This window comes from Xiphias gladius, chromosome 8, assembly GCF_016859285.1.
Source record: "Xiphias gladius isolate SHS-SW01 ecotype Sanya breed wild chromosome 8, ASM1685928v1, whole genome shotgun sequence".
NCBI classification, from domain to species: domain Eukaryota; kingdom Metazoa; phylum Chordata; class Actinopteri; order Istiophoriformes; family Xiphiidae; genus Xiphias; species Xiphias gladius.
Window position 1 is genome coordinate 22,495,745 of NC_053407.1, and position 18,965 is coordinate 22,514,709.

General features: G+C 42.2%; 1 protein-coding gene across 2 annotated transcripts in view; it reads right to left on the minus strand.

Moving 5' to 3' along the window:
• Positions 1–18,965, minus strand: part of plxnb2b (plexin b2b) — a 99,160-nt gene that overhangs the window by 44,356 nt on the left and 35,839 nt on the right. The window contains exon 2 of one of the 2 annotated variants that reach the window (XM_040132558.1): positions 702–1,831. In XM_040132558.1, the coding sequence (XP_039988492.1) occupies positions 702–1,829 (1,128 nt within the window). In that variant the 5' untranslated portion in view covers positions 1,830–1,831. Of the gene's footprint in view, positions 1–701; positions 1,834–18,965 lie in introns of those variants that run through there. The other variant, XM_040132559.1, reaches the window with a different exon arrangement.

Below are 18,965 nucleotides of genomic sequence, written 5' to 3' on the forward strand. Positions count from 1 at the left end.
AGTTTGGGATCACAGAGTTATTGCAGCTTATGTTAATTCCTTGGGCTAAAAATGACTTATATATGCAAATATAAACTCTGCACTATTGCACTATAAGAGATTTCATTGATAGGATATCAACACATGATGAACAAGGGCCTGCTTCATTTGTGTTGCTACAAGGGCCTGCGACATTTAATGAATTATGATGATTAGTGTTCTTCATCTGGTTTATTTATTTCAGCCAGAGTAGCATGCCGTTCTTCGGGTGGGGACAGCATTAGATATTGATTTACACGGGCCTTTTATTTACATTGTCATCTACAGTACAATTGTGAAAAAAATGTATGAGAGTTTTCATGTCCAATGCGAAAGGAGAAACTTCAGCTTCCATCACAGGGCCAAATACTTTTGCTAGGGGGCTGTGTTGCTATTATCCTACTGTTTCTGTATAGTGTTATTATTCTGGATGAGTTGAGGGAATTGGGAAAAGAGACTTGGAAAGAGGGAAATTGTGTGAGGCAGAATAAGGAGTTTTAGAGGAGAGCAATAAAAAAGGGTCTGCAGAACAAAGTAAACACTGAGACATTAACATAAACACTGTCATATGTGTGCCCTATTGATTGTAACAAAGGGAATTCTTCTCAAAACATCCCACTCTCCCATTTATTTCTAAGAGATTTTTTAAAAATTCAATCAGCTGACATAATAGAAGCACTTACTGCAATTTTTGATGTGCAGAATTCGTCCGTTTTAGATGAGTAGGGGATGTCCACAGCGGGAAACCCGGCAATTTTCCCCGAATCACTGTAGCAGGCGCTGATGATATCCACCAGCCGCTCATTGATAAAGTTGAGTGGGTACATGCAGAGGGCCGACTCATTGTCATTGTCATCTGGACTCGCCACCATGAACAGAACTTTGTTCCAGGAGACAACCTTCCCATACATACCTGATTCAGTCATGACCCGCGCCAGCTCTTTTCCTGGAGAAGCCACATATGCAGCTTGGACTTTGTTGTATCGGTTATTTGGACCGCAGTTTAACTGGAGCTCTGTGTGGGAATAGTAGTGATGGTCGTCTTCGCAAAGACGAGACACAAAGGTCAGGTTTTTATTATCCGTACCATCAAGTGTCCGCGAAAAGAGGAAATAAACAAAACCTTCTTCTTTGAAGGCATGGCGGAAGTCGTGCAGATACTTGGGAACAAATGGCGTTGTCTGTACTGTAGATGCCTCGATGATGCTCTCAAACACGACCCAGTCCCGGAAGTCCTGAAGGATCCGTGTGCTGATGAGTTTTGTACTGTCAAGGCTTCCGTAGCCCTTCCCAACAAGAAACACACTGAAGGTGTGTCCATCTTTTGAGTAGGTGGACATGACGCCCACCACGTTCACATTATCCTCTATGCTAGCCACATAAGTCCTCTCTCCTTTACTGTCACTGTAATACAGCTGTTGTTCCACGTTGGTCAGGTTAAGGAGGGAGCAGATGCCTCGGTAGCGGCTACCGCAGACTATAAGTGAACCATTGGATGGGTGGACCAGGAGAAGCTTGTTGAGATTGGGCATGAGCTTCGTGTCCTGGCAGGCTGAAGCAGGAGGCGTACAGGTCCGGGCGTCCTCTTTGGGGCCTGTCTCGGCACGAGCCTCCAGGCGAAGCGACGGCCCCAGCTGGAAGATGGTGTTGACCGCTCCCAGGTAGATCCGACCAGTCTGGGGGTCCTGGACCACATTGTTGATGGGGGTCTCAGAGGTGAACTCCAGGATGGGGATGTTGCTGCTCTCCTCCTGGGCTCCTGAGATCGACTGGGAGAAAAGGAAGAGGAGAAGGGAGACCCAGCTTGCCATCTCTGGAGGAAACAGAAAGGGAGAGGTGTTTTATATTAGTGAAGTTAATGCAAATATAAATGTACATTAAATATCAGCAAAACAAGACTTGAACAGAGAGTGGATGTGTGCTTAACATACACCCCTGCAAACACTAACACACACATATGCAATCTAATGGTCATTGTGTATGAAGTCTGCATTCATATGTTAATGATACAATCACAAGGTTTAAAACAACAGTTTGACATTTTGGGAAATGCACTTATTCCCTTTCTTGCTGAGAGTTAGATTAAAATAATGATACCACTGGCTCCATCTTCGTATATCACTGTACAGATATGAGAGTGATATGGATCTTCCAATCCAGTTCTCATGTTAAAAAGTGAGAAAACATATTTCTCATAAAGTCGACCTATTCCCCAAAAGGGGTTGCTTCACTGAATTTACAAAAAAAATGTTTTCTTAGTTACCTCCTGTTGCATCCAGCCATGGAGATCATTTTGATATGATTCGGCAAGGTTTTGAGATATCCGACTCTGAAATTTCTACAGCCAATCCAATCCTTTTGAGGCAAATTTAATTTCGTTCGCAGTGTGTAAAAATGTAAAATCAACATCTCCTTCCAGGAAAAGCACCTCGGTCGACCTGATTAACAGACAAACTTCATAATGAAAAGCTTTCTTTGATCACAGCAAGGTCTGTAGTTTCCACAGAATAAATGGCAATATTTCTGGAAAGAAACATAGTGGGTTTTTGTTTTTTTTTAAAGTCAATGATGTCAAATTCAAACGTATTATATTGAGGTGGCGGCAGGAAATCTGACACATATCAAAAAATCTGGCCAAATACAACTAAAACTGTCAGCATGGCTACAAATCAACAGGAGTAAATGAGAAAATGTGTTTGCTTTTTTTTCCCTTTGTAATTTGGGTGAACTGACCCTTCGAGAGTACTACTCTTGAAGCATATCAAGATATAGATTTAGGTTACTGGAGTAAAACTGTTAAAAAAAAACTGCCTCAACCTAACAGTGCATAGGGCAGCTGTTTGTGTATGACAACCCCCTGCTCCAGTTCTATAAATTTAACTGACTTAATATTAGAAATGACCACTGGTAAAAAATAAACTGCTCGGAGTGGGGGTAAAGAAAGATTAGGGCCAAGAGCTAGATCTCAAACCATAACACAGTAAAAGGCCATTTAAAAAGCTTGGATCCTCCCTTCTCTCCTGTCCACGCTTTAGGAGGACATTGATCTCTGGTATCTGTTACCCTTCATCTCTGACAGGTAGAATTAACTCTATAAAGAAGAACGTATTGCCCAAGCTTCTTTATATGTTTCAGTGTATAACAGTCTTCATAACTAAAACATTCTTCATTTCCCTTGATGGAAAGCTTTCTTCCCTCATTTGGAATAAAAAGAATCCAGGTATACTGAAAGCTATACTACAGACACCTCATCAGCAGGGACGGCTGGGACTGCCAAACAATTCAGACGATCCTTTGAGATCTGTCAGTTCTCAACACTCACTCCCATTATAAAGAACCATGCACTTCTTCCATCTTCGACAGAGGATTTATTCAGTGCTTGACTCAATCACGGAGTTTGCTCATTTAAAGCAATGTTCAGAAAAATGGCTTATTTTCCTCTTTTGAGCAGACAGCTCAGAAATTCAATATCTCCAGGTCACACTTCTTCAGATATTTACAAATTCGCAGCTTCATATCTTCAAATATGACTCAATTTCCTTCACGGGCCCTGGACATCCAGAAAGGATAAGATAGTCGAGATGTCAACTATTGTAATTTTTGTCTTTGGCAGAAATAAGGAAAAGAAAAGACGGTTCTTATTTCTTATTTTTGTCGCAATTACTTGGCACCAAAAGGAACATAGAAAAAAATAAAATGATAGCTCAGTCAGGGTTTGTATCCTTGGTGACCAGAGCAAAGGTCTTGTGATTGGAGAGCCCATGGCTGGAGGACAGAGTTAGATCCATGGAGGGAACTGAAATAAGAACAAATCAAGGTAATTTTTTGTTAAATCAAGAATGTATTCATTGGTTGTCAGCTCACAGCTCACATTTCCTCTGAAGGTACAAATAATGAGAAAATTAACATTTTATATTGTGTATTTTGTGTATATTTAATGATAACTCTAAAATGAACATTAGCAGGCTATTAAATCACGAGAATTTATTTATTTATTTATTTTTTAAATGTGACATAATATCATTTCCATCACTTTGTTTATTGTGATGGAAAAGACAAATTGTAATGGGAATGCGAGAGATATAAATACATTTCAGCTGTCTTATATCACTGAAAATATTGTATGTTAAATTAAACACTTTATCAGCAAATTCAGTTTGAATGGTGTGTGTGAAATTTTATTAAATATTTTGAAAACAATGTATTTTAGTAATTTTGTTTAAAAAAAAAAAAAAAAAGAACACCACCTTTTTTCGCAGCGTGATTGAAATAATGGTTTCCGCTGAACTAAAATGAAAAAAATTATGTATTATTTAAATAATTTCATCGCAGCCACTATCAGGAAGTTTTTCTACAAAGGATGGAGAAATACAACATATCAATTCATTTCTCTATGTGAGAGAAAATATGACAAGTCTTAACTTCCCTTAAAGGCCACTGGGAGGGGGGTCTGGGTATAGAAATTTCAGAATCCATTGGGTCAGAGATGATGGGGGGAATATAGTATATGGCCAGACAACATATTTTGATTAGATGGAACGACTGTAATCCTCAAAAACTTGCACAATGGACTAGGCATATTCTGTATTTTATTAATATGGAGAATATTACGTATACTGTCAGGGGGTCAGCTGACAAGTTTACATACGTATGGCAACCTTTCATTAGTCGTGCTGATGGCTTTACGCTCTGATAGCTTTCGAGCTGATTCAAGTCTTTGGTATTTATGTATGTAACTAGAAGTGTCTGAAACGAAGCATTGGAAAGATCCCCGATATGTCTAAGTGTTCACATTTTTCTGCTTCCCTCATGTGCTTGTTTCCATGCCTGTCGGTGCCCTAGATGATAAGGGGTCTAGAACGGTACACCCTAACAACTTATTATCACTTATTTGTTTATTTACTTATTTTTTATTATTCGTTTATTACTGGTTCCTTCCATACTTTAAGTTGTATACCCTCTGAATGTTATCATTGGTTGGGGGAAGGGGGGGGGGGGACATCTATCAGTACAAAAAATTTGTCAAAGTTGTATTAATAAAAACCCCAAAAAATCCAAAAAACCTTGAATCAGTTCCAACTTCATTTGCACACTGCTTTTTTTTTTTCACAACAACACCTCCAAGCACAACATGCTCAGGACGTACACTGTTTTTGCTCAGGAAACATGATCACACAATATCCCTGTAAAACACAGACAGCATCCTGTACCTGCTAACAGCAGGTGTCTGTGGAGTCCTCGATCACTGCTGTTTGCCCAGGCGGTGGTAAAAATGGAACCGCAGGCGGCGTCGAAGCAGCTTTTGCCCACACAGCAAATATGTGTCTGTGTTTGCATGCGATTTTGAGCTCACACACTCTCAATAGCATCCTCCTCCTCATTTCACCTTCCCAGTCAAGTCCACAGGCACATTTGTCAAATTGAAAACCCTTGATGAAACTTCTGGGATGCTGATTGCCAAAGCTATGTTTTATTATGTTAACCTGCCTTGCCTCAGTGGACTAAGTGAGGAGACCACTGATTAGACATTTGCCCAGGGGGATCCTGTTAATTTCACTGGCAACCCCTAAGTGCCCACTACTCGATTTGATAGTTTTATTTTTCTTCCCATTTACTACCTCAGTCCTTCTCCCTGTCCTAACCCATTTCATTGCGTTAAAGCATTGTGCCCTTAACAGTTCGTGGCCTTAAATATTTCCATTAAAATTGAAATGGTGCAATAAAATCCTTGTCTGTGCTTATTCAGGACAGAAATGTGTGGGCTGGTTTTTACGCATTTAATTAAGAGGGAGGGGCAGTGAGCCTTTTGTCAAGATTTAACTAAGAGACACAGACAAAAAAAAAACCTTGAGGAGTTTGCACGCACACTAAGCAGGTGGACAAAACAGAACGAACATCATGTCTACAATGATTTCACCTCTACGGTAACAAAACTTCAATTACTAAGACATTTCCACTGGCAAAGTTGAATGACAATTATAAGCATGTGTCAGCTTTAAGAAGCGCCACAATAACTCACTTTTATGTTTGACTTTTCAAGGAAATATCACAAAAACTGCACAAGCTGCAAAATGTTTTTGCTGCCTCAAAATGTTGAAAACGTAAGCAAAACACGGTCGAGCTGCATTGACAAAGAGTTGCGGCAAATTGTAAGACGTTCACAGAGAAACGCTGAAAATGATCTTAAAAATGATCACAGAATGCTAACTTATTACACGTTCTTGGCGTAATAAGTGGGCTTCACAAAGCCGTACTCGGGGCATATTCAGGGCAGGGAGGCTTTAGGCAACAACTTGTAAGGCATTAAAGCTACAATACTTTCTACGGAACGACAAAATCCCAATAAAATCAACTCTGACTTCAATAAACCGACTGCATGAATGCACTGCTTGTGATAACAGACGTGTCATTTTTGCGATTATTTGACTCTTCCAGAGTGCACTGCGGGTGTTTAGTCTGAAGTGTCAGTAGCACTGACTGACTCAACTTGATCTTAGTATACTCCAACAGCCGGACTGTGTATCTTTACTACAAGCTGCTTCTTGTTAGTGCGTTGGTGGTTAAACAGTTTTGACCAGACAGGTTCAGGTAGTCTGACATGCCGCATGACCTTTAATGTGCATTTTGTTTGGTTTTTCTGTTTGTTGAAACACCTGACAGGAACATCCCGGGCTGTTGAGCTTCGTCAGCAGCTCCTGTACATCCCAATAAAAACCTGTGCATCTAGAAAATGTTGGAAATTAAACAACAGCTGTTTGCTTAATGCTGCTGAGTTATTTTTTCAGTTTTTGTACACAACAAGGAGGACCATGCTGTCTAAATATTGAGTGTGACTGTAAATTTGGACAGTAATTGAAGCATGACTGCCTCTCTGAATATACTTCCATTGTGTGCTCTCCACTAAAAACTCTAATATCCATATTTCTATCAATTCACTCTGCCATGATACAGACCACACAGAGACTACACAAAAGGTGGATTGTGTCAATGGTTTCTGTGACAAAAAAAAAAAGAAGAAAAAAAAAAATCACTTGATTCCTTTGACTCCCTATAAAACATGCTGTGACAAAGGAACTTTCTCAGACTGTCATTTACAATGCAAGGACAATGGTCTCGGGGCGCTCATTTAGGTTTCAGAAAACTCCAGTTCCACTTACATCCATGACTTCAAAGAGTCCTTTTCCTATTCATGCAAATCCTATAGCCAGCCCCCAATCAGAAAGAAAAGTGTCACACAAATTTCTCTCAGATGCTGCATTGTGGGTCAGTGCAAACGAAATTCTTAACATATTTCAAAGGAGCCCGTTCTCTCCTAGGATGTGTCTCCTTCTGTCGCTCTATCACTTTTCATCCTTTTTTCATGGGCTTAATCCTGAACGCTGGAATTAAAGAGGCTTCAAAGAGCTGTAGAGAGGCAGACGTCTGGCGGGGGTGACACAGGTGGAATGAGGCCCATTTCTGCTCAGACCAGCCCACCTCTCTTTCCTCAACATGTCTCTAAGCTACTGTGAGAGAACATGGCAACTGGGCATACCATCCAACACGTGGCTATTCTGAATAAATAAAAAGCTGCTAAATTTAGAGGCTGTGTGCTGCATCAGCCTGCAGCTAATGAAGCCTCCAATGGCCTGGGATAAATAATAATGAAACACATCATGTGCTAATGAAGCTGGCACATCTGAAAAAACGTGATTCTGTGATAGATTGTGGAATTAAAACTGCTTGATTGTCATGGTTGAATTGACCTCAAATTAGAAATCTCTACCGATTCCTCTGCCCATATTTCACTTTACAGTTACACTATACACTAAATCTTTGAACTGAAGTGACTAACCTGAATCATCATTGTCACTGACAGGATCAGTGGCTTGTGATGGAGCTCCCCTCACGGGGGAATCAGAGTGTTGTTGTCAGCTCAGCCATGATAAACAGCATGTTACTTCCCTGTCAAAAGCTTATTAAAAGACAATGAAAGCGATAGAAATGATAATGATGTGATAATGCCGTTTCAAATATAGTAGGCTGCTCTAGAGCTGCTATCCTGGAATATTTTAGCATGACAGTGTAGTTTGCTGTTATAGCCAACAGTTCACTTTTTAGAAACTCTATACTTCATGGTCTTTCTGCAGGTCTCTGTTAGGGGGGACAATTATCACCTACTGAACAGGCCGACGTTCTATCGTCTCTGTATCTCATATTTGCATGACTGTCCCATCTCCTCAATTTCCTCCCATTTAAGTTATGGCCTTCTCTGCTTTATAAAGACATTTTATAGCATTTAACTCCATGTCAAACACTCCTTTTTTATGAATTTGAATACATTGTTGGCAGCTGTATTAATATTTTCTAATTAAGCTTTTGTTTTGTTCGTTTTTTGTTTCAGGTTTCCTAATATCACTTCTGACGCTGCTACATGTCGTGTTTTACTCCGCTATTATTCTGGCAGCAGGGCTTGACGGTGTGAAATTCTTCAGTTCACTCTCGGTTGACATTTCTGTGAACGAAACCTGCTCAAAAGGCGTAGTGGAACAGGCTGCCTTATATAGCAGTTTAGGAGTGTTGATCGTGCTACTGATCAAATCTTCCGAAAGCGCACCTCCTCACAAACACGTGCTATCTGTCAGTCTGAAACGGGCGATTCACGACAAGTCTGTGAAGTTAACAGAGTTTGGCGTAACTGACTTCGAACAATGGCAAACCTCACTGGAAAAAAAGTAAGAGAGGCTTACGATACGAATAAAAAATGTTATTGTGCAAGGTCCAACTGAATGCTTGCCACCATCTTGATCAAGGTTTATGGCCTGTGTAAACAAGTCCAGGACCATATTGTTCTATCCCCATTGTTCTATTCTCACTGTTCTATTCTGATATGTTCTATTTTTATACATAAATTACAATGAAATACTCAAATGGTTCTCATGCAGGTCTACTTTAGTAAGCTATTGAACTGAACACAACAGCTTTAACCAGCACCAGACTGAACCTGCTATTGAACCGAAGATGTTAGAATCACTGTAGAACATTGTGGCGTCACCAACAATGATGTGATCAATTCGTTTTGAAGAAAAGTGAACGAGCTGCATAGTCATGATTCCATTCAGTGAGTCTTCATTTCCACCTTTAGTTTATGTCTTTCCTTGGAGGGAAAATAAACATTAAGAGACTTCTGAGGTACTACATGCACAGACTTGAAAGCAGCACATGAAAGTGTATCCCTTTGTTGGCTCGCTAGTCATCACACACATGCACTCTCTCCTTTTGTTGACAACTACAGTAGCATCTCTTTTACCCTCCCTCCACATGTTAGGACATGTCTGGACAGGAAAAGCAGCTCTCAGCAGAGGAAAAATGAAAGATAATTGAAAAATGGCAGGTGGGCACACAAACACACACAGGTCAGGTTCGTAGGCTTAGAGATACATGTGCGCGCCCCACTACATGCACCAGCACAGTTTGAAGTGCTGACAAGGTAATCCCACTCCAACCACACAGAGACACTCTTCTCCTCAAACTGCCACGCTGTGTTTCTTTGACATGGGGGCACTAAAACCCAGCATGGCAGTCCGCACGCCTCTCAGCCAATCCTCTTGCCACACAACACCCACATCCCCCTTTTTCTAGGACGACACCCACCAGGAGGAAGCGCGCAGGCGGGTCTGCGCGAGGGAACGAGGGATCAGGAAAGAGAGAGGGGAAAAGGATAGGAGAGTGCTACGTGTGTCTAATGATTATATCATACGAACTAACACTTGCACAACTGCTGACCTGGCACGTTCTGAAGTCCTCCTCTCACTCATTAAAACAGATATGGAAACAGAAAGGGAACTGATATAATAAATAAATAAAAACAGACACCCTACCCCGAAAACATAATAGGATATCACCCCATACCGTGATCATTCATATTCAGCACTTTCTTTATCGGAGAGCCGGCTTTGACAGATGCCAGGGTCTGACACTGATGTGGGGGGTCGTCTGCACATTGAAGCCGCTTTCAGTGTTACACACTGATAAAAGTGAGCTGCTATTAAATTACTTGCATGTCCCCAGAGACCGCAGGGCTGGGCGGACTGTGCGGAAGGGGAGGTGAACGAGGGGTTAATGCTCTAAAGAAAATCTTCCCATGTCTCCCACAGCGTGCAGGGTGCTGAAAAGGCCTGATAAAGTGTATACAAGGCAACATGACAACGTGGGTTAGGAGCCATACAAGGAGCCGGGAATGAGGGGTGGGTTCCTGTTCTGTTATTTTCCCGCCGCCATCGAGGGAAGGATAGGCAGAACAAGCGGCATTGTTAAACATGAAACATGAAGTGGGTGAGTGTGAAGAACTCTTTCTTTCTCTGCATGTCTCCCATCTCACTTTTTTTTTTTTCTTCTTTTTGACATCGAAACACTCTTATCCCATCCTTCCAGTGAAATTGTTTCATGAGTTGCAATGGAAGGATGGTGTGACGACGGCAATCCAATTTCCATATGAACAATTACCCTGCCGTCAGGGTTGGCAGTTCATTTATTTCAATTTGAGTGACTGGGAGAACCACGCTCACCAAAGCAGCCTGCCCAGCCATTGTATTCAGGGCACCACGCTCAGGCGGAGGATTGATGGGCCTGGTCCATTTCAGTAGGATTCAGCTGCTCTGGCCTAAATATGCTAACACCTTTAAAGTTGGCCCGTGACCCAAAGAGTGTGAGAATCTCACGTGCATGGTCTAATAGTGTGTGTGTGTGTGTTCCAATTCTCAAGCCTGTGTGCTTGTGTTTCTTTTGTGTGTCTACATGCCTCTGCCCTCTTCTGTATGTTTTTTCTGTTGCGATGTATGACCATGAGTCGGGGGTCCGATTATAACTCACACACACACACACACACACCATCCTTTTTAAGCACAGCACTTTTCCTCATTAGGACTGATCGGCTGTTGGGTGTGTCTGTTTATCGCTTTGTCACCATTTTCAAGGCTACTGCTATCTCCCCTCAGCCAGCTGGACAGTTGAGCGGTGAGAATGCAGAACCACAGGCACAAACACACAAACTACTTGAGCACAGCACACATTCAAATTTGTGTGCAGAGATACAAACAGAGACACACTCACTACTAGACTTTTCTGGCTTATACCTTTCTCAGCAGCTGCCCTCACTGTCTCTTGTAATCTCTCAATCTCTATTTGTCCCGCAAACAAACACAAAAATGCAACCTCTCTCTGTCTGGGCAGCAGAAGCTTGGGCTAATCTCCCAATGCTAACTGGGCTCCCGCACCCCCAGCTGGATGTTGCAGCTTTCCAGTGGGACACAGTGGTTGTATGCTGTGTGGACACAGCTGGCAGTTGCAGGGAACCTGGCCTGGTGGAAAAGCGCTACTTTCAGGAGCCAGTGGCCGCCACTGACATCGCCACCACGTCCAGACGGTTGCTAAACAAACAGTTGTAGGAGCAGGCAGCTCACCAATTGACTCGGCTCACAGATATGCATCTGAGGTCCAACACTGTAACGGCATATGAAAAATGTTGCTCACACGCACAACTAGAGGTGCAAATAAATTGAATGTTTAGTCTATAAAGTCAGAAAATGCCCATGAGGAGTTTCCAAAATTCAGAATTAGGTTTTCCTAAAGTCCAAAAGCCACAGTAACTCAATTAACAATGACAAAAAATTTTCACATTTGAGATTGTAACAGCTAAGATGGCAAATGGCTTGATGAATGACTCAAACGATTGATTGATTGATTATCTTAAATTTTCACTCCATTAACTTACCAATTAATTGACTTATCATTTCAGCACTACCTACAACTCTCATTTCTTAATGACACGTGAACTGATTGCTGACGGGAATTTCTTTTTTTTTTTTTTTTTACGGCTACTGTGGGAGTTCAGGCTCTTTTTTAAGAAGAGGTAATGATTCAGTGTCTTGCTCGGGGGCACTTCAGCCGGTTTGGATGCTTGGGCACAGACACAAAGACTTAAACCCCTGCTTCCTCTGGTTGGAGGGCAGCTTCTGTAATCCATACACCACCCTAAAGCTATCCCCTGCTCGCGATGCATACTCACCCTCCACTTACATACAGCATGCACTCACGTTCCAACAGACATGCAGCCACAATTAAGAAGTCAGGCGGGCAGACTGACTGCTGGGAAGGAATCCATTACACACCTTATTGGTTATAATGATTTCACTTCACCAGCATAAACGCCAATGAGCCATGAAGGTATCTTGTAATGTGGTTTAGTCTCACTGCCCAGCTTTCGTTTGGTTTCAAGGGGAATACTGATCTTATGGTGACTGATTGCTCGCCTGCCCTCTTATAGGAATTCACACTAACAGCGGATAAGGAGATGAAACCAGTGTGTGTTTAAAGTAGCTTTGGCCTTGAAGGAATAGGTCGAAATTTTTGGAAATATGCCTATTTGCTTTCTTTCCAAGAGTGAGCTAAGAAGAGCAATACCAATCTCACGTCTGACCGTGACTTCCGAGCTGGAATCAGGACAAGTTTAACCTACCTAAGCATAAATACTGGAAGCAAGGAGAAACACCAAGCATGCTTGTGTCAGATGCAAAAACAAGACTAGGACAAAACCTAGTATGTGTGCCCACATGTACAGTAACAAGTACGAAATAGAGACCGAAACGCAGCACATTAAGACTACATGTTAACCCGCAGTCACTTCTGAAACCATTTCTAAGCTGCTGCTCTGCACTGCTGAAATCCTGATTAGCGCAACATCGTCTTAAAAAATTACCATACACATAAGTTAAAGACAATGGCTGTGCTGTGATTTTGAATATATTTAACTGTTAAATGATCACTCAGAGAGAAAGTTAGAAGCTCATTCAGCCCTGTGACAGCTGCCGTGTGGTCAACTGAATGAGACGCATAAAGAGGTGTGCCTGCTGAGGGAAAGCTCGACCTTGCGCTCGGAGGGCAACACTGGTGACTCTCTTCTATGGAAAGTAGCTAAGGTTTGTTCAGAAATTTGCTAGATTTGTTGCCAGGTGCTTTTTGGAAAAAAAAATTTGCTTACCCTTTATCAGTCTTGTCCATACTTCTATGAAGCATCTTTTTCTATATGGTGGGTTGTCACGTACATCGTTGACCTCAGGTTTGGGTGTTTGTGCATGGTACCAAACCTGATAACCTCACTGTAACGTTAAGGAGTGTAACGCCTACCATTTGGCAGCAGGTCAAAAAGTTTTGACCTCGCAAAGATCCAACTGGGATCAAAACTTAAAAAACTAACAAAAATCGGACATTTAGAGTCAGTGTGTTCATCAAGTTTTTTTTCAACAACCTTACCCCTACATGCATTGTGCGCATAATTATGCTCCTTCTCTTGCGAACATCTGTCAGTAGGTTTACATGCACTCAAAAAACCAGGTTACTTAGAGAAATCGGGTTAGTCAATTAGTTGGAGAACACGTTTACATGCACGTACTAACCTTCTTACTGCTAAATGCAGCAGATTTCTTTCCCATTTTGGAAGCATTTCTTACCTAATTTAACTGTAGTGATAGATGATGGGGCAGAGTGATAATGCAGGGAGAGGACAGAGACTGAACACAGCACGAATGTGTCTGAATTTAACACGCAGCCAAATGGCCAGCAGTGGAAACCAACTTATTTAGACTTCTAAAGGATGCTTTAATGTTAGTTTAAGTTTTAGTTAGACTTTGGGTGAAATAATTTAAAATCGCCCCTGTAAGGATCTTTCCTTTGATCCAACCAATCTGCTGTTACTTTTCCTGTCTGCAGTCTTTTGTCCTGCAGATGTGTACTTGTAAAAAGCTGAAAAGACACCTGGTTACCTATACATATTGCCTAGAAATGGGTGTCCTCGCTCTTGGAGAGAAAGTAAACAAGTGCATCCCCAAAGACGTTGAACTATTCCAATAAACACAGGTAGTGAGGTGCATGATTAGAGCAAGAGCTGTGAAAGATGAGATCTCTGTGCTTCTGTCCAGACTTGTGAGAGCTGAATGTGCAAGAGAAGTAACTTCACGAAAGAAGGCAGGGGGGATAACAAATGATCGAGAGACAGAAAGACAGGAACAGAGGGGGTACAATCATGCACACGCTACTGACTGAGTCTCAATAGCTCCTTTGTGCAAGCTGGCAGGTGCCTGTCACTTGTCAAGATGAGTCAGAACGTGGATGGTGACTGAGCATTGTGATGGTTGGGATATAAGCGTGCGCTGAGGCCCAGAAAGATTCAAGCTTTTGGTACTATCAAGTAATGGCACGAAGATTAGCCAGCTCTCCTCAGCATATGGAGAAAAGGTCACTTTTGCAGCTTAAAAGGTAATGGCTAAATTAGCTGCAAAAAATACCTCATAAAATTAAATAGCTTTCAGTGAGAAGGTGTACTTTCCGCTGGCAGTGCAGGAGGAAATAGACTTGGCTACTTTTTAATTAGCCAGACGACGAGAACTAATCACAGGAAGGGTAGACTGATAAAACGTGTTTATGCCTCGACAGAAAACCTCAACTCATAGCACGAGCTCCTTCTAACTTCCTCCTTCTCTCACAAAAATTAATAAAAAATTAAAAAAAACAAAAAACAAAAAAAAAACACACATTTACTTGGACTACCTCCATCACTTATCCTCAGTGTCACACACTCCCACCAACTGTTCTTGATGCTATTGAAACCACTCCACGACACTCGTCCCTCCATCCGCCAACCCTTACAATCTTCATCCATCATCTAGCAGTGCTGCTGCAGCCAGGGGGTAGAGAGCTGCTAAGCAGGGCCTGACTAATGGCTAAACAAACACCATTATCAGGCCTCGGTGGCCGAACACTGAGCTACAGGAGCCCCAGAGCAGCTGAGGCTCTTTAATACTTAATCCCCGCTGCCCTGCTCTGCTAGCAGCTGCTCTGAACTAAGCTAGGATAGCTAGCACTGAAAGTCCACTAATGAGGGAATAAGCACAGAAACATGAGAGGAGGAGGTGGTCTGAGGCAAAGAGGAATGTCGCTTATACACACACGTGCACAACCATAGACTGTATTGAAAGAGGGGGTAGAGAGAAGTGTGGCCCACTCGTCTTGGCCAATTCCATCTCTAAAAAAAGGCTCAGGGAGAAGTTAATGAGCCTGTTACAGCCCCACAGTTCCCCTGACAAGGCCGCTGATTACACCACATGTTCGGGCAAGAGGATTGTGTGTGAGTGTTTGCATGCACACTTGTATGTGTTTGTCACCTGACCCAAAGCGGTCATCTGCTAATCATACGTTCACAAGTCAGGGACGCACATTTTCTGATAAACACACTTTGACACACCAATCACCATGCTCGTGGCACAATCTATCGCTCTCACGCTCGCCCCCCCCCCCATATACACCACCTAAGTCACGTCGGTGATTACATTTCTCTCTCTCACACACACGCAGACGCACACACATACAATCAAGTGTGACTGAGACAGCGAGCCACTCAATGAGAGTGGGTGATTAGGCCCTTGGAGAGTAGGCCTGACCTTTCCCTCCACATCAAGTCCCCCATGCGCATGTGTGTTTTTATGAGTCGGTGCCTGTAAGCTCTCGGGCCTGCGCCACTTCACATCAAATGTCACTGACTGAAATGAGATGACGAGACAGACAGGATGACAGAGGAGGGGAAAAGACGGGGACGAAGAGACAGAGGGAAGGATAGAGGATGTGAGAAAGGAGCTAACATGAGAGAAAGAGGGAGGCTTGTGTTACAGTGGGCTGCAAGAAGAAGCCAAAGAAGAAAATAACTTAAAAAGCAAAGAAAAGAGAAAGACTGACAGAAAGCGGGAGCACGGTCACCGATCAATCTTCGGTCTTGGTTCTCTCCCTCTTTGCATGAGAAACAGCAAGGCAGAGGTATTTTTAAGTTCCTTGTTGGTTGTGGGAATTCAGTGCAGGCCCTTGTGGGTACACAAAACTCCCCCTCTGGCTGTCGAGATGGTTGAGTCTGCACTTCCGCGTTCTCAGAAGTCAGACAGACAGAGAGGCAGACGGTCTGAGTCAGGCCTCCGGAGAGCGAGTGAGCAGGGGGCAACTGAGGTTTTGCTTGTGGGCATGTTGTGCTACCAACTGCTAAGGGTAGAGTTAGCTAGAAGCAAATTTATGTTCATGGGCTCGTTTTTGACTCACACTTAAAGAGCTTGTGTATGAGTGGACGGTGGAAAGATGCACACAGACCGTTTGGGGTCCAGCTTTTAACTCTTAAAGGATAATTACAGTCTTATTCCCATACATAATAATAGCAAGACTCAGCAGGTTAATTGTTGAAGTATGGGAATGTGATAACGTCACTAAAGCTGAAAGTAAATCTATTGTCAACTATTTTCATAATCAATTAGTTATTTTTTTTAGCAAGCAAATTCCCAAAAAATTAATTGCTTCCAGCCTCTCAAATGTGAATGGTTGCTGGTTTTATTACCCCTCTATGATAGAAAAAAAATGGTATCTCTTTGGATTTTGGAGTGCCGGACAGACAAAACAAGCAATTTGAAGACATCACGTTGAGCTCTGGGAAATTTACAGTCCAAACAATTAATCAGGTAATCAAGAAAATAACTGGCACATTAATCAAGGAAGGAAATTATCTTTAATTGCAGCCCTAAACATCACTAAAAAGAAGTTCAATGAGGAAACAAGCTCAAAGTCAGAAAACCAGACAGGTTGTTAAAAAAAAAAGCCCTAGATTAGCCAAAGTTATTCAGAACAGAAAATGAGGGAAAACGATAAAATTATTACCCAAACTGTCGCCTGAAAACATCCATCACAGTTTACAGACAGATTTACTGGTTTAGCTTAAATTACAATAGCTGTGCACACAGCTTCCCTATGCACTGACGGACTATTAATAACTCTCCAGGTATGCCCAGTTCTACCTCTAAATCAGTGGTTCTCAACATGGGGGTCACCAACACCATCCTGATTATTCAGGGGGGGGGGGGGTTCGTGCCTCGAATAGGTTGACCACTCCTCTTAAATGACCTGTTTACAACCTGTCTTACCGTCTGACTGTGTTTTTTTTTTTTGCCCAATATAGCTTTGTTGTAGTGACGTGTCCATCTTCACAGATCTCAGTAGGGAATTTAGTGAGTACAATAGATCGGAATGATGGCCAAAACTATGTCAATAAGACTCGTGACAAACTGGAATTATCATTGACTCGCCGGTTTCGTTGTGATGCGGATGAGACATGTTCCCATCTGTCTTGTCTTTTCCCCTTCCCTCGTCTTTCTCTTCCCGTCATCCCCGAAGATCTCAGAGGAGATAGTGAACCGGGACTCACCGCTGACGGGCCGGAGGACGTGTGGCGGGACGCCCAGGTTAATTCACTTTGAAATCGTAGAGATGATCAGTGGTGCTGCCACTCAGACCCGCCAACCTCCCTCCCCTCCACCTCCGTGTCCCTGCTGCAACCAAGGTGTTAAGTCTAAGAGGTAGAGAGATGTCTGTGTGCACATGTGTGAGGAAAAGCCCCTCTCAAAACAGAACTGAGCCCAAAAAAAAGGCTGTGCGTGGCTTAGTGCTCAAACGATTAGTCATTTGACCGATCAGATAGAAAATAGAGGTGTCTTCCTTTTTTCCCCCCATATTAAACCTCTTTTTTGGAGGAGCGCTCCTCATCTGAATCAAGGATCTGAGGATAGAGGGTGTCGTATGCTGTGCAGACTGTAAAGTCCTTTCAGGCAGATTTGTTATTTGTGATTTTGGGCTATATAAATAAAATTGGCTTGACTGGAAAATTAATTAATTTTGGTAGTCACTCAATTGTTTAGGTCACTTATCAGGAAAAAGGGATGAATGTTTAGTGGTTCCACCTTCTCAAATGTGAGAATTTGCCATTTTTCTGAGTTTTATACCATTGCAAAATCGAATATGTTGGGGTTTTGGACTGTTGGTCCATCAAAACAAGTAATCTGAAGATGTCACCTTGGGCTGAGATTGTCTTTTTTCACTGTTTTCTGACATTTTATAAAGTAACCAATTAGTTCATTAATCAAAATATTATCAAGAGATTAATCAAGAGAATGAATAGTTAGTTGCAGTCCTAGAGGGTACACACACATACTATACATATATTGCGTATATTGTTCTTCATACACTTACACTTCATCACCTTTTTTGTCAATAAATTAATTGTTTACCCTGTGATCTGTGAAGAAATAGTGAAGGAAATGCTCATTAGTTTCCCAGAGCTCCAGCTGACATCTTTTGGTTTGGTCCAACCAACCCAAAGATATTAGATGATATCATACAGAGAAAAGCAGGAACTCCTCACATTTGAGAAACTGTATCCAGAGAATGTTTGTTATGTTTGCTTAAAAAAATGAATGAAATAACTGATTATCAAAATAGTTGCTTGATTAATCGCCTTATTGTTTCAGCTCTACTACCTAAACACATGTATTCATACACAGAACTCCATTCCCTCAATCTCACAAAGACATACACAGAGCTGCACACATTCGGGCCAGAGTAAACAGGGTCGGAAAATAGAAAAAAAAAAAAACGAGTTCCCAAGAGTCCCCAAATCCCATCCAGACTATCTATACTCTAGCCTTTTCACGGCCACGATTGCTCTGTTCCCCTGGAGGCTGCTGTTGGAAGCCTGACCTGCAGTGATTGTTGATGGATACCTATTGGCATGAGAAGCACGTAGAGAACACCCCCCCCCACCTGCAACCCTGGAAAAATGGACTCTACGTATTAGTTAGACGCTTAAAAGGCAGGAGCCATTTCACAGAGTCACACACACACAAACACATTAAAGCTACCTGTACTAAGCTTTTGAGGCTAAGGGGTATTATACGCCTGGCTCAGTATCAAAAACCTTAATGCTGAGAGGCTGCATGTGAGGTACAGCGGTGGGACGTAACTCAGTACATTTACCCGAGTACTGCACTTATGTAAAAGTACCTCAAAATTGTACTTAAGTGTTTCCGTTTCATGCTACTGTATACTTCTAC